At 34.9% G+C, this 24739-nt stretch overlaps 1 protein-coding gene across 1 annotated transcript in view; it reads right to left on the bottom strand.

The window, feature by feature from the left end:
- The window catches only part of ADAMTS6 (ADAM metallopeptidase with thrombospondin type 1 motif 6), a 261874-nt gene extending 237490 nt beyond the window's left edge, over positions 1-24384 (bottom strand). Inside the window, exons 1-6 of the mRNA XM_069492484.1 lie at positions 24288-24384; positions 21737-22101; positions 9821-9989; positions 3728-3939; positions 3142-3225; positions 2487-2632 (exon numbers count right to left, since the gene is read on the bottom strand). Of these exons, the coding sequence (XP_069348585.1) occupies positions 2487-2632; positions 3142-3225; positions 3728-3939; positions 9821-9989; positions 21737-22101; positions 24288-24384 (1073 nt within the window). The remainder of the gene's footprint in view (positions 1-2486; positions 2633-3141; positions 3226-3727; positions 3940-9820; positions 9990-21736; positions 22102-24287) is intronic.
- Positions 24385-24739: the final 355 nt, after the last annotated feature.

Here is a 24739-nt window from a genome sequence, read left to right on the forward strand (position 1 = left end):
GACAAAATGTGGCATAGTGGAGAGATACATATCCATCAGTTTTCCTTTAGAATCCTTCATAAACATATCATACATTCTCCCTAGTGAACTGACATTTTAAGCAAACATAAATCATGCTCTTATCCATTAATGGTGCGGTCACACCCCCAAACATGTTAGTAAGTGAGTTCTATGAAGCAAGTCTGCACAATAATAGAAAATCATCTGTGGAATTCTCAGAAATTTTTTACTAAAATTAGCAGTATGCTTTAAACATATATTCAATTTCACAAATCCAAAATATATAAGGGATATCAAGCAGAGTCTGATGAATGAAAAAAATTTTATGTGTGTGTGTGTGTGTGTGTGTGTATATATATATATATATATATATATATATATGAGAATTAAGCACTGGTAACTCCCCAAACCTCCCGAAGAAAAACCATATCTAAATATTAGAGATGATAGTCATCTCATTTTGATAAGTCACTCTGTGAGCCTAGTAATGCAAAGATAACTGTAGACTTTTAAATAGGATAGAAGTTACTTTGAGACTTTAGTATTCAAAAAAGGATTCTATACTGCCCCCAAAAAGCATTTTTCTGACCTCTATTACATTAGCCAATCTAATATGATATGAAATATGAACTCTTTGAACTACTGTCCTACTAAATCCTGAGATCATTTTTAGTACTAGTGTGACCATTAAGAGATAAATTTAAAAAAAATTATGTTTAAATCCAAAACATCAAAGAGGCACTCAAAGTAGCTTACAGAAGCAAAGAAGAGAGTTGCAGAGAATCAGAATAATATTTGGGTGAATTCAGAGTAAAATGTTAGACAGCTACAGTAAATGTAGCCCGTGCAAAGAAAAGGGGGCTAACTACTTGAATACTTATGTATGTGCCTAGTATAACTTCTTGATGTAATGTCTTGTCATTTTATGCAAAAGGTAAAAATACAATGGAGATACAATAATGAAAACGTGAAGTATTAGGAACCCACTGTGCACTGCAATTTTGGGAGAGAGGAAGGGCTTTACAAATATAAATACAGAAGCCATATCTAGGATCATTTTGTTAACCATATATAACAGACATTTTCCTCTAGTAATTTCATTGACACTAATCATATATATGTTTTTTTACACAAAAGTTTCTACATTTGCACAATCTCTAGTATATTTTTAACTGCTTAACTATATTTATGAACATTCCAGACCACAAGACTCTGAGGAATTGCCGAATTTATCAGACTGACGTGTCAACACATATGAATATAAAACCAACGATGTTTTTATTCAGGAAGTATGCCATAAACCAAACTTTCTGGTTTATGATGCCAGGTAGATAAAGTCAATTGAAGTAAGTATAACTGTAAAAAAAAATAAACTCAGAAACTTTTAACTCTATGATTCAGTCAACAGGGGAATTTTTCTAAAAGCTAGATTTACCTTATTTTATAGATCTCAAGATTCTGATCCTATATACTTTATACTCCCTCTATAGAGCTTAATGTAGAGTCAATGGGCATACCCAGGTAAGTATAGTTAAATACTGCCTTGCAAATTAACAGAAATAATCAAGATAACAAAGGCTATTATTTTATTTCACTTAGCCAAGAGAAAATAATGCTTCCATTTTGCTTCTTGTTTGTTACTGTTACTTTGTTTTGTTTTTTACTTTAAAATACTGATAATAGGTCAAAAGATTCACTTAGGTTAGCATAATGTTTCTAACCAATCATAATTAGAGTATTAAAAACTAAAACAGATGTAACAGTATAATCAAAGAAGACAGGACCATTAGGGTTTGAGCCATACTTTTTCACTCATTAGCTGAGTGATCTTGAGAAACTTACTCAACTACTTTAAACCAGTTTCCTTATTTCTCACATGTGTAAAATAATAATGCTATCTACTTCTCAGAGTTGTTGCCAGAAAGTAAAGAATAAAATGGATCTGAATATAGTTTTGTAAAACTGGAAAGCAATATATGAATTCATTGCGTTATCAGTGAGTAATAATTTTGCTTGAGAGACAATCTGTTTAACACATGGTGTAATCAATATGCTTCTTTATATTCATATATCTTAATTAAAATATTTTAAATTAAATAAACATTCAAGTAAATTATTTAACTGCCAATCTCCTCTCCACCCGGCTTTTTTTGTTTTTTTTTTTTTTTTTTGAGGTAGGGTCTTGCTTAATAAACTTTAACAGAACTTGGAGGTAATAATAGTTAATATATTCTACAACCAAGAGGGGTAAGTTAATTTTTTAAATCTGTTTTTTCTCATACTCTTTAGTCTTGCTTATCTTATTTTGTTCATTTGATGCAAAGACAATAATAGTGTAATACATGCTTTCTCAGTAGTAAAAAATAAATTACCATTTTGCTTTTTCTATACTCATTACCTAAACGAGGCTTTAGACAGAACCAAATATAGTTGCAATACTGAACAAACACAACAATTAAAGGAAAAATACTCGCAACAAACCATACCTAGTTATAAGAACTGCATTATCGTGGTGGGCAATCCCATTTTCTGGAATGGTGTTTCCATCACTTTGGTGGGAGAGAATGGATTTCTGCCATTTACAGAAGCTATCGAGGGACTTGTCTGCATGGTGGTTTATCTCCAAGTTTGGCTGCAATACAACATGCATACCAGAAATGTTCCAAACAAATTACTAAGGTCAGTTGTTAAAATTTTTGAAGACTAAAGTGGGACTATAATTAGAAGCAGTAGTTTCTAGGAATAATCTCTTGCCAATTTTTATCTCCGTAATATCTGACCTAAAGTTCATTTAGTGTATTATTGAACAGACATTCTTTCCAGTTCCAGCTTTAATGATAATGTGAACATATGTGAGATTATTAGCATACAAAACCAATGAAAACCATTATTATAAGGTATCCCATGCAAATGTCCATCCTTATACCAAAACATATAGCTAATGTACATACAGCTTTAACATGACAAAAGAGGTATATTCTTGTAAAGTATTTAAAATTTGCTCAGAATATTAAATGTCTAGAGCTAAAAATTATCTTCAACAAGAACTTTCTAAGAGGAGCAATAATAAAACATATTTTTAGTAATAAATATCTCTATAGCCTGTTAAGAATTTAGTTTTATAAACTAACTCATTCTTACCTGATCTTCTGTGAGAACAATTAAGCGGGCCACTATAATATTCACAACGTTTCCTAGGCTGGAATCACGGTAAAGTTTGGCAACCTGACCTCCAGAAAATAAGAAAAGACACAAAGTCAGACAAAAATCATAGGGTGATAGTTTGATATTTTTTAAAAAGTGGGGAAAAATTTTTTTATGAATTTAACCATTCTGTACATTAAAAGGTATTCTTTCACCCATATCACTTAGAACTTTACCCTCAACATGCCTTATTAAAAAGTTTTTATACAAATCTACCTCCAGAAATATTTTCTCCTAGACATGAACTACAACATAGAAATTAGAGAGTGAGCTGATAATTCAAGTTAAAGAAAACCTGTTAAACAAGATTTAACAATCCATTAAAAAGTCATATTATTTGAAAATAAACAATATGATCACCTTTAAATTAATTTTCTATGGAACTAAAACATTAATAGACCAATTTTTTAATCATTTTAGATAGGTGAATTCCCATTATTTATTTCACAGTAAAAATTTATGACCTTTGTCAAAAACACAACAAACTACTCAGTATAATATTACATAGAGGGATCAAACTTACAATATTCATTACACTCAAAATGTAATGTTCAATGTCTTTGCGGCCATGGTAGCCCACCATCATTTTGTCTGCCACAACCAATGTCTCCACAAACCGTTCAATGCTCACTGATCTCTTCTGTCTGTGGCGAATATGTGTTTCATTAATTGTTAGTGAAGAAGGAAAAGTAGATGTGTCATTTAGCCACCAAGGTTTGCCACTTCTTGTGAGGTCTACAATAAGAACAATTAACCAATTCAGATAGGTTCACTAAATTGAATATTTATTTTAGATATTTTATGTAAATATGTGTCTTAAATTCTCCAATGTATTAAGATTTTTCAAAGTAAAGGAAAAGGATGAAAAAACACAGTAATGAGGAAAATTCTTTTTAAATTTTCAAAATAATCATGTTATCTGAAAAAAATTAAACACTAACAACATTCAACTGCTCATGAAAAAAATAAATCTAAAATTATTACTTAATGAAAAAGAATTTTCAGGGCTGGACGCCGTGGCTCATGCTTATAATCCCAGTACTTTGGGAGACTGAGGTGGGAGGATTACTTGAGGCCAAGAGTTTGAGGCCAGGAGTTCAAGATCAGCCTGGGCAACATAGCAAGAACGTGAGTCCACAAAAAATAAAAAATTAGCCAGGCGTGGTGGTGTGCTCCTGAGGTGAGAATATTGCGTGAGCCCAGGAATTCGAGGTTACAGTGAGCTATGATTGTGCCAATGCACTCCAGCCTGGGTAAGAGCAAGACCTTGCCTCTAAGAAAAAAAAAAAAAAAAGAATAGAATTTTGAAATAAGCATTTCATATTATTCCAGTGAGTAATTATATCACAATACATTTAAATTTGGAATATATATTTTAGAGAATCATTTAAAATTGTTTAAAAAGGAACTAGAGCACAAACTTTTGAAACACCCTAAGATGGCTCTCATGGAGAACACTGATATTGCAAACAATCTATTCCTAAGATGCTTTTGAGCCTTTATTTTAAAGTAAGATGCTTTTATTAAGCTATCTTAATTGGAACCAATGCTATTGCTCTAGAAATCTCAATTCTAAAAGGCAATAAATGACTTTTGCACTTAGTTTTGCAGTCTACAAACATTTATACTGACAGAGTACTCAAAATATTCCTTTTCCAAAGTCTAGAGGTAAGGGGCATTCAAATGAGAGTTGAAAGATCATAGTTTCAGCAAAATTTGCTTTCAGCCACATTTAGTGTAGATTGCACTGAATATTTTGTTTTTGAGACATTTGGTGCTTCACTATGAAAAAGCCTTTTAGTACTATGGCATTTGTAAATACTCGCCTCATTTATATTCGTCTTCATTACATAAACTTCAGCAGGTAGAGGTCCTCTGCATACCTCACTTCCATATTCTTACATTGAACAAAAACATCTTTCTTACCTCTACTTATTGAGAAATTTAGCGGGAAAAATTAGATTAATATATATACTTGACAGAAAGCGGCCCTATTCTCATTTTCCTAACTTCCTTAGCCTTTCCCTTTTAAAAACTGCATTGGGAGGTGCTATGGTTTGAATGTCCCCACCAAGACACATCCTAAAACTTTATGGCCATTGTAACAGTATTAAGAGGTAGGGCCTTTAAAAGGTATTTAGGACATGAGGGCCATCCTCATGAAGGAACTAATGCTGTTATTATGGGACTGGGTTAGTTATCTTGGGAGTAGTTTCCTGATAAAAATTATGAGTTCAGTCTGATTTCCTCTCTCTGTCATGTGCACTAGACTCCCAGTCTTGTCTTCCACTATGGGATGACCCTCACCAGATGCCAGTGCCATGCTCTTGGACTTCTCAGTCTTCAGAATCGAGAGCCAAATAAACTTGCATTGTTTTTAAATTACCCAGTCTCAGGTATTCTGTAATAGCAGCAGAAAATGAACTAAGACAGTAGGATGGACAAATTTTAAGAAATAATATGTGGAAATGATCACAAGTATCAGTTAAATACTTTTGAAACTCACGTAAGTTCAATTAAGTGTCTTTATTCCTTAAGGTAAAGAGAAGCAGAGACATAACACTTTTTATTTCGATAGTATATTCCCAAGGCAGCCAATAAGTGTTTCTTTATGTTCAATTGTGGTAGATAGATTCTTAAGGTAGCCCCCATGACCTCTGTCTCCTGAGGTTCACAGCCTTTTGTGATACCCTCTTTTCGAGTACAGCTAGGACCTGTGATTTGCTTCTAACTAATAAAATACAGCAAAGATGATGAGATGCATGTGACTTTGAGTATATGAGTACACGATTATGTTACATAATGTTGTAGCACTTGTCTTACTAGAGTCTCTCTCTTGCTGGCCTGGAGAAAGAAAGCAATCATGTTGGTGAACCCTATCCTTGCTTCTAATCAATAGAATACACCAATGATGATGAGATGCATGTGATTTTGAGTATATAAGTACGTGATTACGTTACATAATATTGTAGCACTTGTCTGACTTAGAGAAAGAAAGGAACCATGTTGGTGAATCCTATATAAGCAAGGAACTGTAGGTGGTCTCTGACAGACGAATCCAAAAATTAGAGCTAACTACAAAGAACTGAAGGCTGCCAACAACTATGAGCATGGGTAAGTGGATTCCAGATGAAAATCCAGCCCTGGCTGAGGGTAAGCAGATGACCCATCCATGTACAGACTCCTGACCCACAGAAACTGTGAAATAATAAAATGTTATTACTTAAGGCATTATGTTTGTGGTAACATTATTATGAAACAGCCAAAACCTTTTCTGCATCACTGTAACTCCAGTTTCTCCTGCTAAGTCCTACGTAATCATAAAACCAACTCATGCATTCAACTTATGCCTAGTCTTCTCTTTCTCTAGAAGGAAAGCTTAAATATCTAAGATATAGGATTTAATTTTCATTCTTTCAATCATTTACACTTCTCTGATCCATTCAATTTCTCCTTATTTTTATTTAAAGTATTATGAAAAACATTAGATATGATTAGGCAATAAATACTTAGCAATGGTGTTTCTCACTTGATAAGTATTCAGTATAAGGTAACTGTTGTTATCTTCATTGTCTTAATTTTCAACCTTTTAGCTTTCTTAAAATTTTTAGTTTGCTTGGCTATTACTCTATCAGACTACAAATTCTTTGACTATAAGGACTGGATCTTTTTACTTATGAATGTCTATAAAAAGCACTATATATATATCTCATGTATAATTATATATTCATATTATATATGATGAATAAAATTAAGACAGATAACATCTTCAGTTTCATTTTAAAAATTAACATTAATCTAGAATGACTAGCTTATTACAAAACTATATCTGCATTCTGTAATTATCAATTGTTTAATGATCTGTAATTAATATATATTTTGCTCTAAAATGGAATACAAGATTGACTTTAGTTTCAAAATAAGGATTAGTAGCTCTTCAAATGATACTTATTAAATATGCTTTGATCAATCAATTTAACTTTGATTAGAGTATAGATGCTAAAGAAAACATTGTTTTATAAGTATATAAAACATGATAACTTTTCCCCAAAAACCAATATATAGATCTCATTCCCATCTGAAATAAGATTTTAACTTTTGGGTCAATATCAAAATGTTTGAATATATACAGCCATTTGTAATTATTTCATTGATCTGCTTTATTTTGCATTCATAGCACTTATTACTATTGACAGTTGGCCATGTATTTATTTGTGTGCTTATTTAGTCTGTCTTTTCTTACTATAATATAAGCTCCATGAGAGCAGGGACCTTTTCAGCTTTATTTATGGCTGTATCCCCAGCACCCAGAATAGCTTTGCATATAGGTACTAAATGAATATTTACTTAATAAATGTTTAAGTAGATAATGCAGGTATAGAAACATAATAATGTCTATATTAATGGACTGGAAGAACATTAAGTTGTCTCTGGGTGTTAGAGTAAGAGTGATTTTCACTTTCGTTTTTTCTAGTATTTTCTAAATTTTCTAAAAAGAGTATTTATTACTTCCATAAAATTTTTTAAAAATCATAGTTTGAATGCAATTAGAATAAGAATTTCATACCTGAATATAAGATAAATATATCCAGTTTCAAAGGGGTTTTCATATCTTATATTTTGACATAAGACTGAAGTTCTGATAACAGGCTATCTGGCAATGTATGCCTATAAATTCACACCTCTCACTTGACCTATGTTGTTGAAATAGTGTTATAATTAAGTTCTTAGCCAGACATTTCCCAAATTTACCAACCACAAAATGCTTTTTTTCAAATGTCTAGTAACATTTCTCCAGAACTTAGGGAACTATCACTATATTCCCACGAAGGGGAAGTCGGTGAAGGTGACAGATTTGACTGAAAACAGGGAGATGAACCTGGAGACAGGAAGACCAATTAGAAAGCCAGTACAGTGATCTAGTCAAGAGGCAATGAGGATCTAAAGTAAATAATAAACAACTAAATATTTGAATCCTAGTTTTTAAGGAATGTATATTATACATAGTTGTACATATAGCCCAAATGTTGTAGAATATAAGATAAAATAAACTTATTTCCATAAGTTTAGTTTCATACCAACCTTTTGTTTTTTTCATTATTTACTATGGAATTTAATTTCATGTTTTAAATAGATCCACTTGAAGTAGCCTTTTTCTAGTATCAGCTATTCTTGACCAACAAGAGTAATTAAAGGCCTGAGAGATCACTCAAGAAGAAAAGTATGCAGAATGAGAACAGTCAGTTGAGGAAAGAATTCCAAAGAACACTCAACACTTGAGGAAGAAGAAAATGAGCCCATGAAGGATATGTAGAAGAAACAGAAGGATGATGCATTTCATTCACTAATTCACAAGGCAATTCATTCCATTTTTTACTAAATCTAATTGGTGAATTCTTCTTTGCATTAAGCTGAAATCTCCCTCTGAAACATTTAGCCCCTGGTTCTAGCTATGGGAACTAAATAAAACAAATCTTTCTTAAAAAAGTTTTTAAAGATAATATCTCTTTAAATACTGTACTAGAAATAGTCATCCTAACAATAATGACAGCTACAATCTGACTGAGTAAATACGGTGTGCTGAGATGAGCACTCAGAGAGTTTAGGTAATTTGTCCAAAGTGACACCAAAGCCCATGTTCTTTCCACTATGCTATGCTATATCCACTATTTCTCTAGACTAACATCCTCCTCACTCTCTACCTCCAAGCTTGCTCTTCCCTAATTCAGTCTCCATACTGCTGCCAGAGTAGTCTTTCTAAAACACAAATCTGGTTATGTTATTCTGTCTGCTTAAAACCTTTCAATGGGTTTCCAGTGCATTTAGGATAAACAGATTCTTTAATGTGTTTTACATGCCCTTCATAATTTGGCCACTTCTCATCTTAACAGTTTTATCTCTCACAATCACTCCCCCAACCACTATGAACCTCTCTCTATCTCTCCAACCCACATTCTAATATCCAGTTACATGAACTGTTAATTTCTGGAAAATGACATTCTCTCTTTTGGTTCAGGAGCTTTGTAAATGCTGTTTCCTCTATGTGGAACACTAACTATTGCTCCCTCCACTTTTGCCCAGCTACCTTCACTTTTCCCTCAGGCCTCAGCTTAGAAGTCTCTTCATTCCTGAAGCTTTCCCTGAACGCTAAAGTCTAGGTTTGTTGTCTCTACCATGTATTTGAATAGTATCCTGCTAACTCAGTGCTAATATTATCTTTGAATACTACCTTAAGACACAAGTCTTATTCAAGTGTCTACATTTCTACTCCTAGAATGAAAATATCAGGCTAACCAAACAGCACAGAGTAGTATGGAATATCTGTGCATGAAAGCTATCTATACCTTTCACCTGGCTAAAATAGGTGGTTATTTTTTTCCCTTCAATCAAAAAAATAAAATTTTACACAAACTAATATATAAAGATTTCTCAAAGAGCTTCCAAATAGACATAAAATTATTGGTAAGTGACATTTTTTAAAAAGGCTTTTGATATTATAATTCTAATTGCTCAAATTCCTATTTACTTTTATTATCAACCTTACTACATTTGTCAGAAAAAAAAGAAAGTAGCAATACAATATAATACGCTTTCTAAAAGCTTCACACTCACTTACCTGAAACCCCACAATGAGAGTGATCATACAGGTGCCGTTGTTGAAGGGCAGATTTTTTGTAAATAACATGGGGATGTCCATTTTCATAACTAAAATGCTTAGAATCCTCTGTAGTATTCTTTAAAGGTTCAATAAAATATTCTTCATCTTCTGTAGCAATAACACCATGCTAAAAAAAAAAAAAGAAACAAAAAACTTACTAAGAAGAATCATTTTAAATATTAATCATCATTATTATCAAGAGTCAAAAATAAATTGACACCTCTCCTAAGAGAAGGTTAAAACATATGTTAATAAAAAACGTAGTGAATTATCTGTACTTGGTAAAATATTACATAAATTTCCCTACCCTTTAGAAAGGACATTTAAATACCTCTACATGCTATGTATTATACTAAACAAGTCACATACATGATTTCCTCCCATCTTTCCAACAACTTTGTGAGGTAGCAGAGACCTTTATGTGAACACTAAAACTTATCTCCTTTCCAAATTGTGCACGTAACTTAACTACGTCCTCTGTGGTTAGTTATAGCTTTGTGATTGAGTTTTGGCCAATAAAAAATGGGCAGAGGGTTATACACCACTTTCTGCTGAGCTCCTCAATACCTCCTCAGTAGAATTTTCCACTCTCTTTACCCTCTGCCAACTCAATGGAGAGAACTCCAAAGACCTAGGGGAGGTGGAAGCCAAAAAAGAAAGAACCTGTGTCTCTGAGTGACCTCTTACAAAGCTGTCTGACACAGAACAGACACAGATATAAAGGAGAAATGAACTTCTATTGTGATAAACCACTGACATTTTGAGGTTTATGTTATACTAATCATTATGTCCTCAATTAAAATACACTCCATATATCCCCTTTGCAAATGAAGTCACAGGCTCAGAGGTTAAGAGGTAAGTGAAGGTGCTAGAATTCAATCAAGGCTCTGCTCTTATTTACAGTATTATATTGCCTCATACCTATTTACTTAGCCAAGTCCTACTCAGCTCAATCATGCCTCCTCTTTAAAACCTATAGTCAAATGGAATAGTTTCACTCTCCTCTGAGCTCCAATAGCACTTACTACTATAGCATTTTCAATTCATTCTACACTGTTACACTGTTTTGTGGCCAGGCACTCTGGCTCATGCCTATAATCCCAACACTTTGGGAGACTGAGGTAGAAGGATCACTTGAGGCCAGGAGTTTAGGACCAGCCTAGGCAACATAGCAAGACCCCATCTCTACAAAAAAATCTTTTTAAAAAAATTAGCTGGGCATGGTGGCCCACAGGCCTGCAGTCCCACCTGCTCAAGAGGCTGAGGCGGGAGGATCACTGGACTCAGGAGTTCGAGGCTGCAGTGAGCTATGACGGGGCCACTGCACTCCAGCCTGAGTGACAGAGCAAGACTGTCTCTATTAATAAATAAATAAATAAATAAATCCATACTGTTTTGTTACATGTCAAGTCTTGAGGTCTTATTTAAATTTGGAATAACTTTTCAATTGCATGTTTTATCTTCCCAACTAGACTATTTGCTTTCTTAAGGCAAAGGTTATGTCTTACATTTCTTAGTATCAGTTATGGCCATAGAAAGTGTCTTGTATGTAACAGGTACAAACAAAAGTCTGCTGATGAAAAGAAATGAGATGGTAAAAGTTATCTACATCAGAAATAAGAACTTCCACGCTTCTCTAACAGTGTTTTCCTAAGTGTAGCACATGTGAGGACTGCTCTTAAGCCAACTAATTTATCCTGTAACACTGGATAAAACATAAACTCTCTGGACGTATTTCCTCAGCTGGAAAAATGAAAGAGTTGTTCTAAATTAGCGGTTTTTAAAACAGCACTCTGGGGAGCCCTAAGGGTTCCATGGAAGTGCCCTCAGGGTATTGCCCCAGACAACAAAGGGAGACCTACATGGCTTGGATTTCTGGGCTAAGGAATCAGCTGTGCTTTTATTAATCTATATATTAAGTTTCCACATAACATTTCATTTAAGAGAAGGGTTTTGCTGCTTTAAAAAGGAAAAACTTGAAAATCTCTGGTCTAGATAATCTCTAAACTCTCTTTGAATTCTAAACCTCTATGATTCTGTTTAGGGAAATTCATGTTAAGTCCCTCATGCTTGGAAGGAACAATAAGGAATAATCAGAGCTGCTCTAATTTATAGATGAAGTTGGCAGTCACCTACTTGAAATGAGCTGAGGAATGCAAAAAAAAAAAAAGTGGCACTTACTCACTTCACATTATTTTCACCATTGTTTGCCTTAGTTTAAGGATAACAGCCCCCATGTTAAATGCAAATACTAGCAGAAATAAAATAATATGCCATTAACAGAATCTAATACCTGAGCATGAATTACTTTACCAGGTAGATTAACAATGTACTAGAAAACTGAGCACAGTTCCTACAGAAAGGGGACAAGTGTAAGTTTTGATAAGAGGGACTATAGAAAGCAGAGTCTAGGGCACTGCCCAGAAAGGCCAAGGCTCTAAAGTTATGCTGGTTTGTGAACAGAAGTATGTTGAAAGGTTCCAGACAAGAAACTTGGGTTGCTGGAGAAAAATGGAGTCAAAAGCCTGATAAGTAAACAAAATCTCTAATTTCAATAGAAAGACTCTGGAAGGGCAATCCAGAGATTTTTATGTGTTAGGTATTCTGTAAAATGTTTACACACATTATCTCATTTAATCTTAATAGCTGTTTGAAGTAAGTACACTATCAGCTCCACTTTGTAGATGAAAAACTGAGATGGAGCAAAGTTAAATAACAAACTCATTTGATTGACTTTGGAACCTGGACTCTTAACCACTATTCTGTAATTCTCTTATCCTCTAAGTGCTGTTTCTGACTTTTATTTATTCACTTCACCAAATATGCTGAGTACCTACCTATGGCAATATCATACTAGGTGGTAGGAATACAATAGTGAACCAAAATTCCAGCTCTATCATGGTGCTAACATTTTGGCCAGAGGAGTTAGAAAATAATTAATTAGATAAATAAATGATCAATCAGGTAGTGATAAATGTTAACATAAAAAAAAAAAAAAAAAAAAAAAAGGCACCAGAAAAGGACAGAGAGTAATCAGAAATGAGGGAATTACACCAACTATTTTGAATGGTTGGGAACATCCTCTTTAATAAGGTGATATTTGAAGAGAAACCCGAACAAACTGAACAAGCCAAATAAATAGCTTGGGAAAGAGCAAACCAGATAGTGGGAGCAGCAAATGCAAAGGCAAAGGCAATGAGGTAAGAGTGTACTTGTATTAATAGTATTTGAGAAAACAGCCAGGAGCTACAATGCCTGAAGGGAGGGAATGGGAGAATGAATATGAGACGAGAAAGGGGCTAAAAATCAGATGATGGAGGATCTGAGTTTAGTGAGTGTCCCAGCAATATGTGCATGCCTGGTAAGAGCCCTGCTCTTACTTCCCTTAGCATCCTCATTTACCTTTACCCTATCTGCCTCAGGACTAATCTTGTCATGTCCCCTCTTTCCCTGCCACATCAATTCCTAAAAGCCAAGCCTCATCTCCAAAATTCTAATCCCCATATGGTTACATAAGTACATCATGTTGTCTGATCCCATCTCCTACCTCTCCCCATCATTTAAAACACTTCTACTGTGCCCTCTAGAAGTCAAACGAAGTTAACGTCAATTATCAACAAAATCTCCTACAGCTTCATCTGTGAATATTCACTTCATCTTGCTCTAAACAAAAACCTGAATCTCCCTCAATGACACTCCTCCCTGTAGTTCTCTGGAAATAGTGGCTGCTTTCTCTTCTATATGCCTCCCATTGGACCCAGAGGTTGGGTAAGTATTCTGGCAACTCACTGCCATTTCTAAACAATTCTCTCTTCCTCCTCAAAAAAACAAAATGCCACCTTTGAACCTCATGCCACAATCTTCTCACCGTATCTATATAATCTATTTTTTTTTCTTTTTCCTTCCAAGTCATTCCCCTTCACTCCTTAGAGATATTAGCTTCTAGATCACTGTCACTCTCTGCATACCATTCCATTGATTTCAATATCTTCTTATTGATCAATCCCTTTGGAAGTCTAGAAGTGAAACCTATGGACCGCTTCTCAAAATATTTTAAATGCAGAAAAAAATATGTAGCATTATAAGTAAAACCAATTATAGTGAAATACAGTTATAAAAATATTTTTAAAATATAGTAAGACTTTTTGTAAGATCTTCAAGGTCAGGTGCAATGGCTCACATCTGTAATTCCAGTACTTTGGGAGGCCGAGGTGGGACGATCACTTGAGCCCAGAGGTTTGAGACCAGTCTGGGCAACATAGCAAGACCTATCTCTACAAAAAAAACTTTAAAATTAGCTGGGCTTGGTGGTGCGCACCTATAGTCCCAGCTACTCTGGAACTGAGGCAGGAGGATTGCTTAAGCCCAGGAGTTGGAGGTTGTAGTGACCTGTGAACATGCCATTAAACTCCAGCCAGCCTGGGTGACAGAATGAGATCCTATCTCTTAAAAGAAATCTTCAACAGCTCTAATAACTACCATAATTTCACAATAGTGATGAATAAAAATAATATTTAAAAAAACACTGAAATATCCAGACAAATTTGGTATGTTAAAAATAAATAAACACTCAAAAACTGTAATATGATATGAAAGTATCTGTGGTTTCTATTGGGGACAAAGTCATAGGTACTGCTATTACAATATTGGTTTGTTACCTGTATTTATAATTGAAGGAAATGTTAAATTTCAGTTAAGAATTAGTAAAGATAAAGATGTAATATTTTTTCGCATTCTAGTTCACAAACCCCCTGAATTCCATTCATGGATCTAGGTTAAGAACTACTGGCATAGAGAGTCCCTTCAATCCCTGCCTTCTCAATTCCTTGACTTCCTGTCCTTCACATATCTTGTCCTTCACCTTATGACACTCATGGCCATGGTCCAATCCTAGAGTTTGGCATTATCAGTACCTGGAACTTTCCATAATCTTGATTTCAAGTATCCCATTCTTTTATCTTTCCAGCACTGTTCCTCTATATCCCAACTCCAAGAGACAGTCTTTACCCCTACTGGGCCCCACAATCCATTGATTCTATCAACCTTTGACTGTCCTTTACCCGCCTCACGTCCTTAACTTCCCTAACCCAGCTTCAATGCCACCTTCAATTCCTTTGCCCCTTTCTCACTTCATTGACTTCAGTTGGCTAAACCACAGCCCTGATTAAATTCAACTTTGCTGGGCCCTGCACCTTTGCAGCTGCACTATAGCCAGAGAAAAATACATCAATATGCTGACTGGTCTCAGTTTCACTTTAAATTCATCATCACTAATTTCAACTGCACCCTTAATTTAGCTTCAAAGAAATTATACTGTATTTCTCTAGTTCATTCAGTATCCCATTCTCCTGGATAAATAGTTCATGTTGTCTCCTCTCTTCCTAATCCTCTAAAACCTCCTCCTTCTTTATTCCCTTCCAATTGACAACATTGTACAATCTCCTACAAACTCCTAAAACCATAAATACTCACCCACCTTCATTTCATGTCCACATAATCTATTTTTTCCTATTGCTATGAATAAATTATCTATTCTAGCTAAGGATAATTATTCCGTTTGTGCAGATGATTCCATCCTTTCTCACCTACCAATGACTTCACTCAAGCAATTTCCCGTCTCTACATAATCATTCCCATCTTTATCAAACAAAGCAAAAGTAAAAAACACCTAAAACCTCCTCTGACCCCACATCTCCCTGCAGCTATTGACAATTTCTCGCTTTTCCAAAAGTCCTTGAAATAACTGTCTATACATCTTTTCTCTTCTCCCACTCCCTCTTAAACCTACTCCAATTAGGTCTTTGCCTCTCCTCCAAACCCCACCGGGACTTCACCGAAACAGCTTTTGTCAAAGTCTCCAATAACCTCCTCATTGATAAAATTCAACAATCAGTTTCAGTCCTTATTTCGACTCATCAGCAGCATTTTCCTCTTGAAATACTTCCTTCTCTTGTCTTCTGGGATGTTTGCCTTCACCTTTCTTACTACTTTCTTCTCTTTTTATTCCTCCACCTCTCTCTGACCTCCTTGACCTCTTGGAATGCCCAAAGGCTCAGTCCTTAGACCTCGTCTCTCTATTCTATCTGTGCTCCCTTCAAAGCAATTTCATACCATCCCCTGGCTTTAAATGTCATCTACATATTGATGACTCCCAAACTTATAACTCTGTAATTCTTATCTCTCCTCTGACTCCAGACATGCATATCTAATGTCCTATACAACATTTCAAGTTTAATATGTCCAACTGAACTCATGATGTACACCCTCCAACCTACTTCTCCAAACAGATTTTCCATCTTACTTAATTCTTGAGTCTTCTTCATCTCAGTTGATACCTGCCAGATTCTGCTAGTTACTCAGGGCTCAAGCTTAGAATTATCACTGATTTTATACCTTGATCTCCATAACAGAGGTCCCCAACCTTTTTGGAGCAGGGACCGGTTTCATGGAAGACAATTTTTCCACGGACTGGGATGGGGAGAGGTGGGGATGGTTTCAGGATGATTCAAGCATATTACATTTATTGTGCAGTCAAACGTCTTTGCTAATGACAATCTGTATTTGCAGCCTCTCTCCAGTGCTAACGTCACTGCCTCAGCTCCACCTCAGGTCATCAGGTATTAGATTCTCATAAGGATTGGGCAACCTAGATCCCTTGCACACACAGTTTACAGTAGGGCTCGCAATCCTATGAGAATCTAATGCCCCCATTGATCTGACAGGAGGCAGAGCTTATGCAGTGATGTGAGTGATGGGGAGTGGCTGTAAATACAGATGAAGCTTCCCTTTCTCAGCCTCCTGCTGTGCGGCACATGTCCCAACAGGCCACAGACAAGTACCTGTCTGGTCTGCGGCCCAGGGGTTCGGGACCACAGCTCTATGACATTACATCTGGCCCCCAGTTCCCTTCTGACCTCAACTTCCATTACTCTCCCTCTTTTACTTAGCCATAGTGGCCTTCTTGTCAGTCCTCAAATACTCTTAGATCATATCTTTATACTTGGAAATTTCTACCTGAAAATCTTAGCCCTCAGATGCCAGCATTTTCTTCCTCCTTTCCCTTAAAGTCTTTGCTCAATATTTTTTCTTCCTTAGCACTTATCACTATCCACCAACATGTGATGATTTTTATTTGTTTATCTTATTGTGTGTCTACTCCACTAGAATACAAGCTATGTGTAACAGGGATTTTTGTTTTGTTTTCTGTTTTGCTCCTAGCACCTACAAGAGTAATGGAAAGTACTTACAAGTATTTAGTGAAAGAAAGAATGAATAATGAAAAAGGGAGAAAGGCAGCTGTGGACATAAATAAATAAAGAGAAAGTTTCATGAGATCACTGGGCTTTTAAGTAGCTGTATGGTCTCTGGTTTCTTCAGAGGGATTGAAGAAAATCATTTTTCATGAAATAAGAACAGAATGTAAGGAAAAGAAATATGACTGCTATAATTTTTAAATCAATTGAAGGAAAAGAAGGCAAAATGGCGAAAATCTCATAGAACTTAGAACAAAAAAGAAAATAATGGAAAAAGAGAAGAAGATAGAGAGAAGCAGAAAACCAATTCCAGAAAGAGAAAGCAGATGGAAGAAAAAAAATAAGGAAATAAAATTATTAAGGAAATAATTTTTTTAATTTCTCTGAGCTTAAGGAAGGTCTTTAAATTAAAAGCACCCATGAAAAACCAAGCAGGGAGAAGAAGAGAGAGAGAAAGAGAAAAAGAACAAACGAAAGAAGGGAGGGAATGAGAGAGGGGGGGAGAGAGAGAGAGAGAGAAAGAAAGAAAAAGAAAGAGAGAGGAAGGAAGGAAGGAATAGAGAAGAGAAGGGAAGGGGAGGGGAGGGGAGGGAAGGGAAGGGAAGGGAAGGGGGAAAGAGGAAAGGGGAAAGGGGAAAAGGAAAAGGGGAAAGGGGAAAGGGGAAGGGGGAAGCGGGAAAGGGGGAAGCGGGAAAGGGGAAAGGGGAAAGGAAAAAAATTCCACAGGAGAAACTTTTGCAGGCAATAAAAGAAATAAGAAATGAAAAGAAAAACCAAGCAGGGAGAAGGGAAAATACCCATACCTAGCCACATTATAAAATTCCTGAAACAAGAAGGATAAAGAGAAGAACATACTTTCATTGAGGAAAAATTTTTTAAATAATAAAAGGACAAAAATCAGACGAACAGCAGACTTCTACTTGCCACTTAAAATGAGTCAATGATAATTTTTTAGAACTTTAAATCTTTTTCCTTTTTTAAAGATACAAAACCATATAGATAAATTTGATGCCACATATATTCTCTTTCTCAATTCCACCATAGATGGTTCTTAAAAAAAATTATTTTTGAAGCTAGAATTCCACATTCAGCTTAATAACCATACATGACATGAAAGCAACATAAAGTCACTTTCAAATAGGCAAAGACTCAGAAATTTTACTTCTCAGGCACCTATATGAGGTAATTATTTGAAGATGTTCTCCAGCAAAATCAGGATGTAAACTCAGAAACAGGAAGATGTGAAACTAAACTAGGAAAGAAGAAATCACAAAATGAGAGATGTGCAGTAGCTTAAGAAATTAATTAACTGGTAAGTTCCATGCAAAATGCCTCCAAAAAAAGAATGGAATGTATTCAAAGCAATAGATATAAGGACTAAGGATCTGGGTAATATTGGTCACTTAATAAAGAAATAACATATTTTTTCAATATGAAAAAATAAAATTAGAAACTACACACACACACACACACACACACACACACACAAAACCTGGATAAAAACACCATGGTTGAAATCTAAAGCAAACTGAAATGTGACATTATTTGGAACTGGTAGGCTACAATGTTAGGAACTTTGTCCCTTCAATGGTGCAAGGGTTGTAACATTGAAACTATGGGTGAGGAAATATGATTAGAAAATACCTGTGATCTCTGAATTGAAAACTAATTTATATAGAACAATTAAAAACAATTAATTAAAAGTAGTAGCCTTTGAAAAGTGGGATTTTAAAAAACTTGTTTACATATCCCATTTTATTAAAAGTGTAACATGATACAAATTAAGAATGATGGTAACAGTTACTAAAACTAGTGTGCAAAAATGTGGTAAGGTCTCAAAATATCTGCTCACAAATTCCTTATTAATTGCCAAGGGAAAAATAGTAACTTCAGTGGATAAACCTGGCAGACCACATCTTACCAAGTAATGAAACTTGGTTATTAATAATATGGACCATGCAGCTTCAGTAAGAAGCAAAGTCAAACAGAAAGGTATTAACAGGAGGAAAGAGAAGAGACAGTCTCAACGAGGACGAAGAATAGATGGGTGATGCTCTGCCATCTCCTTCATTTTCAACCTTATTCTCATTTTTGACTCATCAAACAGCATGTTTCACAATTTCATAAACAGTCACCTATGTTAATGACCCTCAAGTTACTTGTTTCCATAATTGAATTTTTTCTAAATTTCACAGCTATATTTCCCAAATGCCACTAGGCATTTCTAACTTTTATTTCTTCGATTCTTCTCACTTACTATATCCTCTTCCTCTCCAATCCAACACTTCTCTGGCATTCCTTCTCAACAAGTAACATTCATACACACCTTCATCCAAATGAGAAATCTCAGCCATCTTCAATTATTATACTTTTTCTCCTCATCCAACACCCAGCTGAATTCTATTTCAGTTTTTTAAAATATTATTAAATACCAACTATTTACTACCTGTCTTATTATATGCCAAGGAAGAAAAGATTAATAGGACACAAATCCTCTAAATTTGCTCACCAAAATGTGGTTCATATTCATTCTATCTTCTCCATTCCCAATGCCATAGTCTTTGTATAGGCCTTCATTGTCTCCTACATGTTCTAACTCATCTTTTTATCTACAGTCACCCCTCTTGCCTCAGATCCTACAACAGAATTTTTTTTTTCTAAATATCAAATTTCCTCATTTCATCACCCTGTTAAAACTAGCCATGTCATAATTAATGTTAATGCCAAATGTAAAGGCTAAGAAAAGTCAACAACTAGGAAAAGTATTAGTAAATGGCTAGGAAAAGTATTTTTCCGTGACAATTAACAGCATGTCATTTTAACATATGAGAAATTTTAGAACACATTTATTTTGGATAATTTTATTCAAAAAGGTAAATCTGCTTTTTATATAAAGTCATAACACTGCTTACAGAGAAACTAACAATAAATGTACTCAATATGACTACTTATAGGAATTAAACCTAAAATTGAAAGTCTAATTATTTTGCCTTATTTTAATTAACAGTTACAGAAAATGGACAATCTGGGCAAATTGTTACATACAGCTATAGTGAAAATTTTTCCCCATTGTATAGTTCTTGATAGTTTCTTCCAATTTAAAACTTATTTAAACCCAACTCTGGTTATGTAGTTATTTTATATTGAAGTATAAATAAGAGTATGGGCATATTGCAATAAGGAAGAAAAACATTTTCTGAAAATATGACTTGGACATCAAAATATTTGTGCCCTTTTATCCAGATGAAGCCTTATTTTTTTTTTTTTCTTTTTTTTCTTTTTTTCTGGAGACAGAGTCTTGCTCTGTTGCCCGGGCTACAGTGCCGTGGCATCAGCCTCGCTCACAGCAACCTCAAACTCCTGGGCTTAAGCGATCCTACTGCCTCAGCCTTCCAAGTAGGTGGGACTATAGGCATTCGCCACCATGCCCAGCTAACTTTTTCTATATATTTTTAGTTGTCCAGTTAATTTCTTTCTATTTTTAGTAGAGACGGTGCCTCACTCTTGCTCAGGCTAGTCTTGAACTCCTGAGCTCAAAAGATCCTCCAGCCTCGGCCTCCCAGAGTGCCAGGATTACAGGTGTGAGCCACCACTCCTGGCTCCAGATAAAGCTTTAATGGAATATCTACATTAACCTGAACAGAGTAAATGCTGAAGAGGAAGTGTGGGAATATGCTTTGTTCTGCAATCCTTACATGAAACTTTGAACTGTGTGTTTACCATTAGACTAGAATGGACTCAAATGCCTAACACAGGCCAGGCATGCTGGCTCACACCTGTAATCTTAGCACTCTGGGAGGCCGAGGCAGGAGGATCACTTGCGGTCAGGAGTTTGAGACCAGCCTGAGCAAGAGCGAGATCCATCTCTACAAAAAACAGAAAAATTAGCCAGGCATGGTGGCATGTACCTATAGTCTCAGCTACTCAGGATGGTGAGGCAGGAGGATCACTTGAGCCCAGGAGTTTGAGGTTACAGTGAGCCATGATCACGCCATTGCACTGTACCCGGGCCCACAGAGCGAGACCCTGTCTCAAAAAAAATGCCTAACATAAATCCTGTACTCCTGAACCCAACTTTCTCAGTAAAAAAGATTTATCATCAATCTTCATATAAATTTATGGAAAAATTATTTCATAGACATTAGTATAAAAGATTTTGCTTCAAGAACTTGTAACCATAAGTAGGTCATAAGTAATTTTAAGCTATCTTATCTACCAGAAAAAGTATTTAGAGAAAGAAACCCCAAGAGAATATCAGTGTCGTGGTTTCCTGCCATAATACACACATATACACAAACACACCATGAAACTCTTCACAAATGACTGAGTTTTGTTTATTCATAAAAGATACTTATTTGAACAGAAAAACTTAAGTCTAAGAGGAAACCTGAAGTTTCATTCATGTCTCTACTAATAATAGTTTTGAAAGCTGTTCTTTGAAAAGACAATACAAACATCATGAAAAAGATGATCCGAAGCAAAAGCAGCAGAAAGAGCAAAAAAAATTGAGACTAATACTTCCTAAGTAAACCACCCATATATATCTTTTAATCTGAGGAAAGACATTTACATTGTGAACTTATTTTCCCATCAGAAATTTAAAAGTATAACATCTACTTACCAACCCAACACAGTTGCTTAAAGCCACTTTAGTTGTACTACGTTGATCTTGCAAATATCCTGTGTAATGACAGTTGTCTAAAAAATCATGTTTCCACTGGGGTCCATCTTTACCCCAATACTCTACTGTAAAATATTTGGACACAAAATCTGTATTGAGAGTCAAGTTTAGATGAAAATGTTTGCCATAGGCTGAAAGTTTAAAAAATAACTTAGATACTGCCTGCTGTGGATCAATAGGGTCCATACTCCGTCTTCTCCTTGAGTGTTTATCATTTTTCACAGTAAAGCTGAGAAATGCTCCATTTTGATCAACCCTTATTGGAATAGTTAGCTGGTAGTGTTCAAGATAAGTCAGGAATTCCTCTTTGTAATCACAAGGCAGAGAATCCAGAAAAAAAAAAAAAGACATGAAAGAAAAAAAATTTAACAGAACAAAGAAGAAGCAATATAAACAACTATGTCAGTTAAAACTCTGCATCATTATATGTGAGGTATGTACAAAAAATGTTATAATAAATAAAAATGAAAGAGTGAAAGTTTAAAATCTAAAGACTAAGTCACAATTAGTTTAAAATTACTTGCACAAGTAATTTTGTTTAAAATTTAATTTTAAAAACATGGATTCTAAGAACTAAAATTCTACAGGAAGTATGAAAATTTTACATTGAAATAAAAAACAATGAAAAGCACACATACGTAAAAGAAAAGAGTTTAGCTCAGATAAAAGTTGTTTTTGAAAGTTATCCAAAAGAGAAGCTTTATAGCCTTTCAGAAATTATTATTTTAAAAAAATCAATCAGTGAGAATGCAAAATGCTACGGCCACTTTGAAAAACAATCTGACAGGTCCTCAAAATGTTAAACATGGAGCTATCATATGATCCAGAAATTCCACTCTCAGTTTTACATACAACAGAAATGAAAACACACATCCACATAAAAACCTCTATGTGAATGTTCTTACCAGAATTATGAAAAATAGCCAAAAATCGGCCAGGCGCAATGGCTGACACCTGTAATCTCAACATTTTGGGAGGCCAAGGCAGGAGTATCGCTTGAGCCCAGGAGTCCAAGGCTGCAGTGAGCTATGATAATACCACTGCACTCCAGCCTGGGTGACAAAGCGAGACCCTGTCTCTAAAAAAAAAAAAAAAAAAAAAAGCCTAAAGGAATCCCAGATTTCCATCAATTCATGAATTAATAATATGTGGTATGTTCACACAATGGAATATTTTGCAATAAAAAGGAATGCAGTACTGATACAAGTTATGACATGAATGAGCCTTCATAACAACTGCCTTCATAATCAAAGTTCATTATCTAACATTTAAAACATTACGTTAAGTAAAAGGAGCCAGTCACAAAAGACCACATAAGATTTCATTTATATGAAATATCCAGAATAGACAAATCTCTAGAGACAGAAGTTCAGAGGTTTAGAGGTTACCTACAGCTGGGAGTGAGAGAGAGTTTGGAGGGAATTTGGGAGTGACTGCTAATGGGCCCAGGGTTTCTTTTTGGAGTGATGAAAATGTTCCAGAATTGATTATGGTGATGGTTATACAACACTGAAAATACTAAATACCACTGAATTATATACTTTAATGGTATGTGTATATCTCAATAAAACTGTTAAAAATAGAAGATTGACTAAAAATTCAAACAACTATTAAACATATTTTCCTCACTTAGATGTACTAAATATTTCCCATCTACTTTCTTAGCCATACCTTCCTTTAGCTAGGTTTACCACTAAGGGAAACCAAATGTCTGCTTATTGCCTCATTGTCTGTACATGGAGTTTACCCACAAATATAAACTCCCATGAAACCATAACCTAATGGAAATAAATTAAAAGACATTATTTATTTTACTTCTTATAAACAAGAGTTAATACTAAATGTCATGGCTCCACTGATCTACTTTGAGAGCCACACTTTTTGCACATGGACTTCTAGACATATACATCAATCTATAATAGTCTTGAAAATCTGGCTCATCAGCACCAAAAAAAATGTGTTACTGTGCATTCATGGGAGCAAAATCCAAAAGGTATGCCTTTTAATAATTCCATAAGGATTAAACTGGTCCATGGAAAACCAAATGACATTTACTCCTGGGACCTTCTTTGTTAAGATCATTTCTATGATATTAAGTTCAATTCTATAGATTAAAAGTATAAGAATTAGAATTTGAAAAGTTGAACTTCTTACAATTTTCACTCTTTTACATGGTCTGGCCTTTAAACCCTAGCAATGAATGAGCCTATTAAAGTTTAGTACTCAGAAGAAGAAGAGGGCCTGGGGTCTACCATTTTCCAAGAAGGACTGGCTAACTTTTAAAATCCACTGGATGTTAAATACTAGTAGGACATGTTAAACAGACCCTTAGAGCCTTTAACATTTATGAAACCAGCACTGAATTGACACAGTAGGCCTCCATTCCTATCACTACATATCCCAAAGAAAGTGTTCACACTAACTACTTAGAATCTTTTCTTGTCCGATTAATAGCAATATTTCTTGTCAGTTTCAAAAGCAGAAATCCTACCTTGAGAACTGTATGAAAGCCTGTGGTCACTATGAAATTCCGATGAAGCCATGATGAGGCTCAATATCCACGTCAACGTCTTCCACAAAATTTCCATAATTTAGAAAACTGGATGTTTTTTTGGAGGGCTACCTATGTGCTATAGAGTCGATACCATACCAAAATCGAAGCATAACAATTTTATTTCTTTATAACTTCTTGCAAATTAGCTATTAGATGTTTCACTGTTTAACAGGAACTTTTTTCCAACATCCTGTACTTTCTTCTATATCTGGATTCATTTTCTCAATCCAAAATGAAAAAATAATGATGGAAAAAATTTTCATAAGCAAAGCATTAGACTAATTAATTATTATAGTATGGCCATTTTTAACCTAGAAAAACAAAAACAAATTTGAGTTAACTGAAAAATATCCTAAATGGACAGATCTACTATTTATCACTGAATGCTT

The sequence above is a fragment of the Eulemur rufifrons genome, chromosome 17 (genome assembly GCF_041146395.1).
Source record: "Eulemur rufifrons isolate Redbay chromosome 17, OSU_ERuf_1, whole genome shotgun sequence".
NCBI lineage: Eukaryota > Metazoa > Chordata > Mammalia > Primates > Lemuridae > Eulemur > Eulemur rufifrons.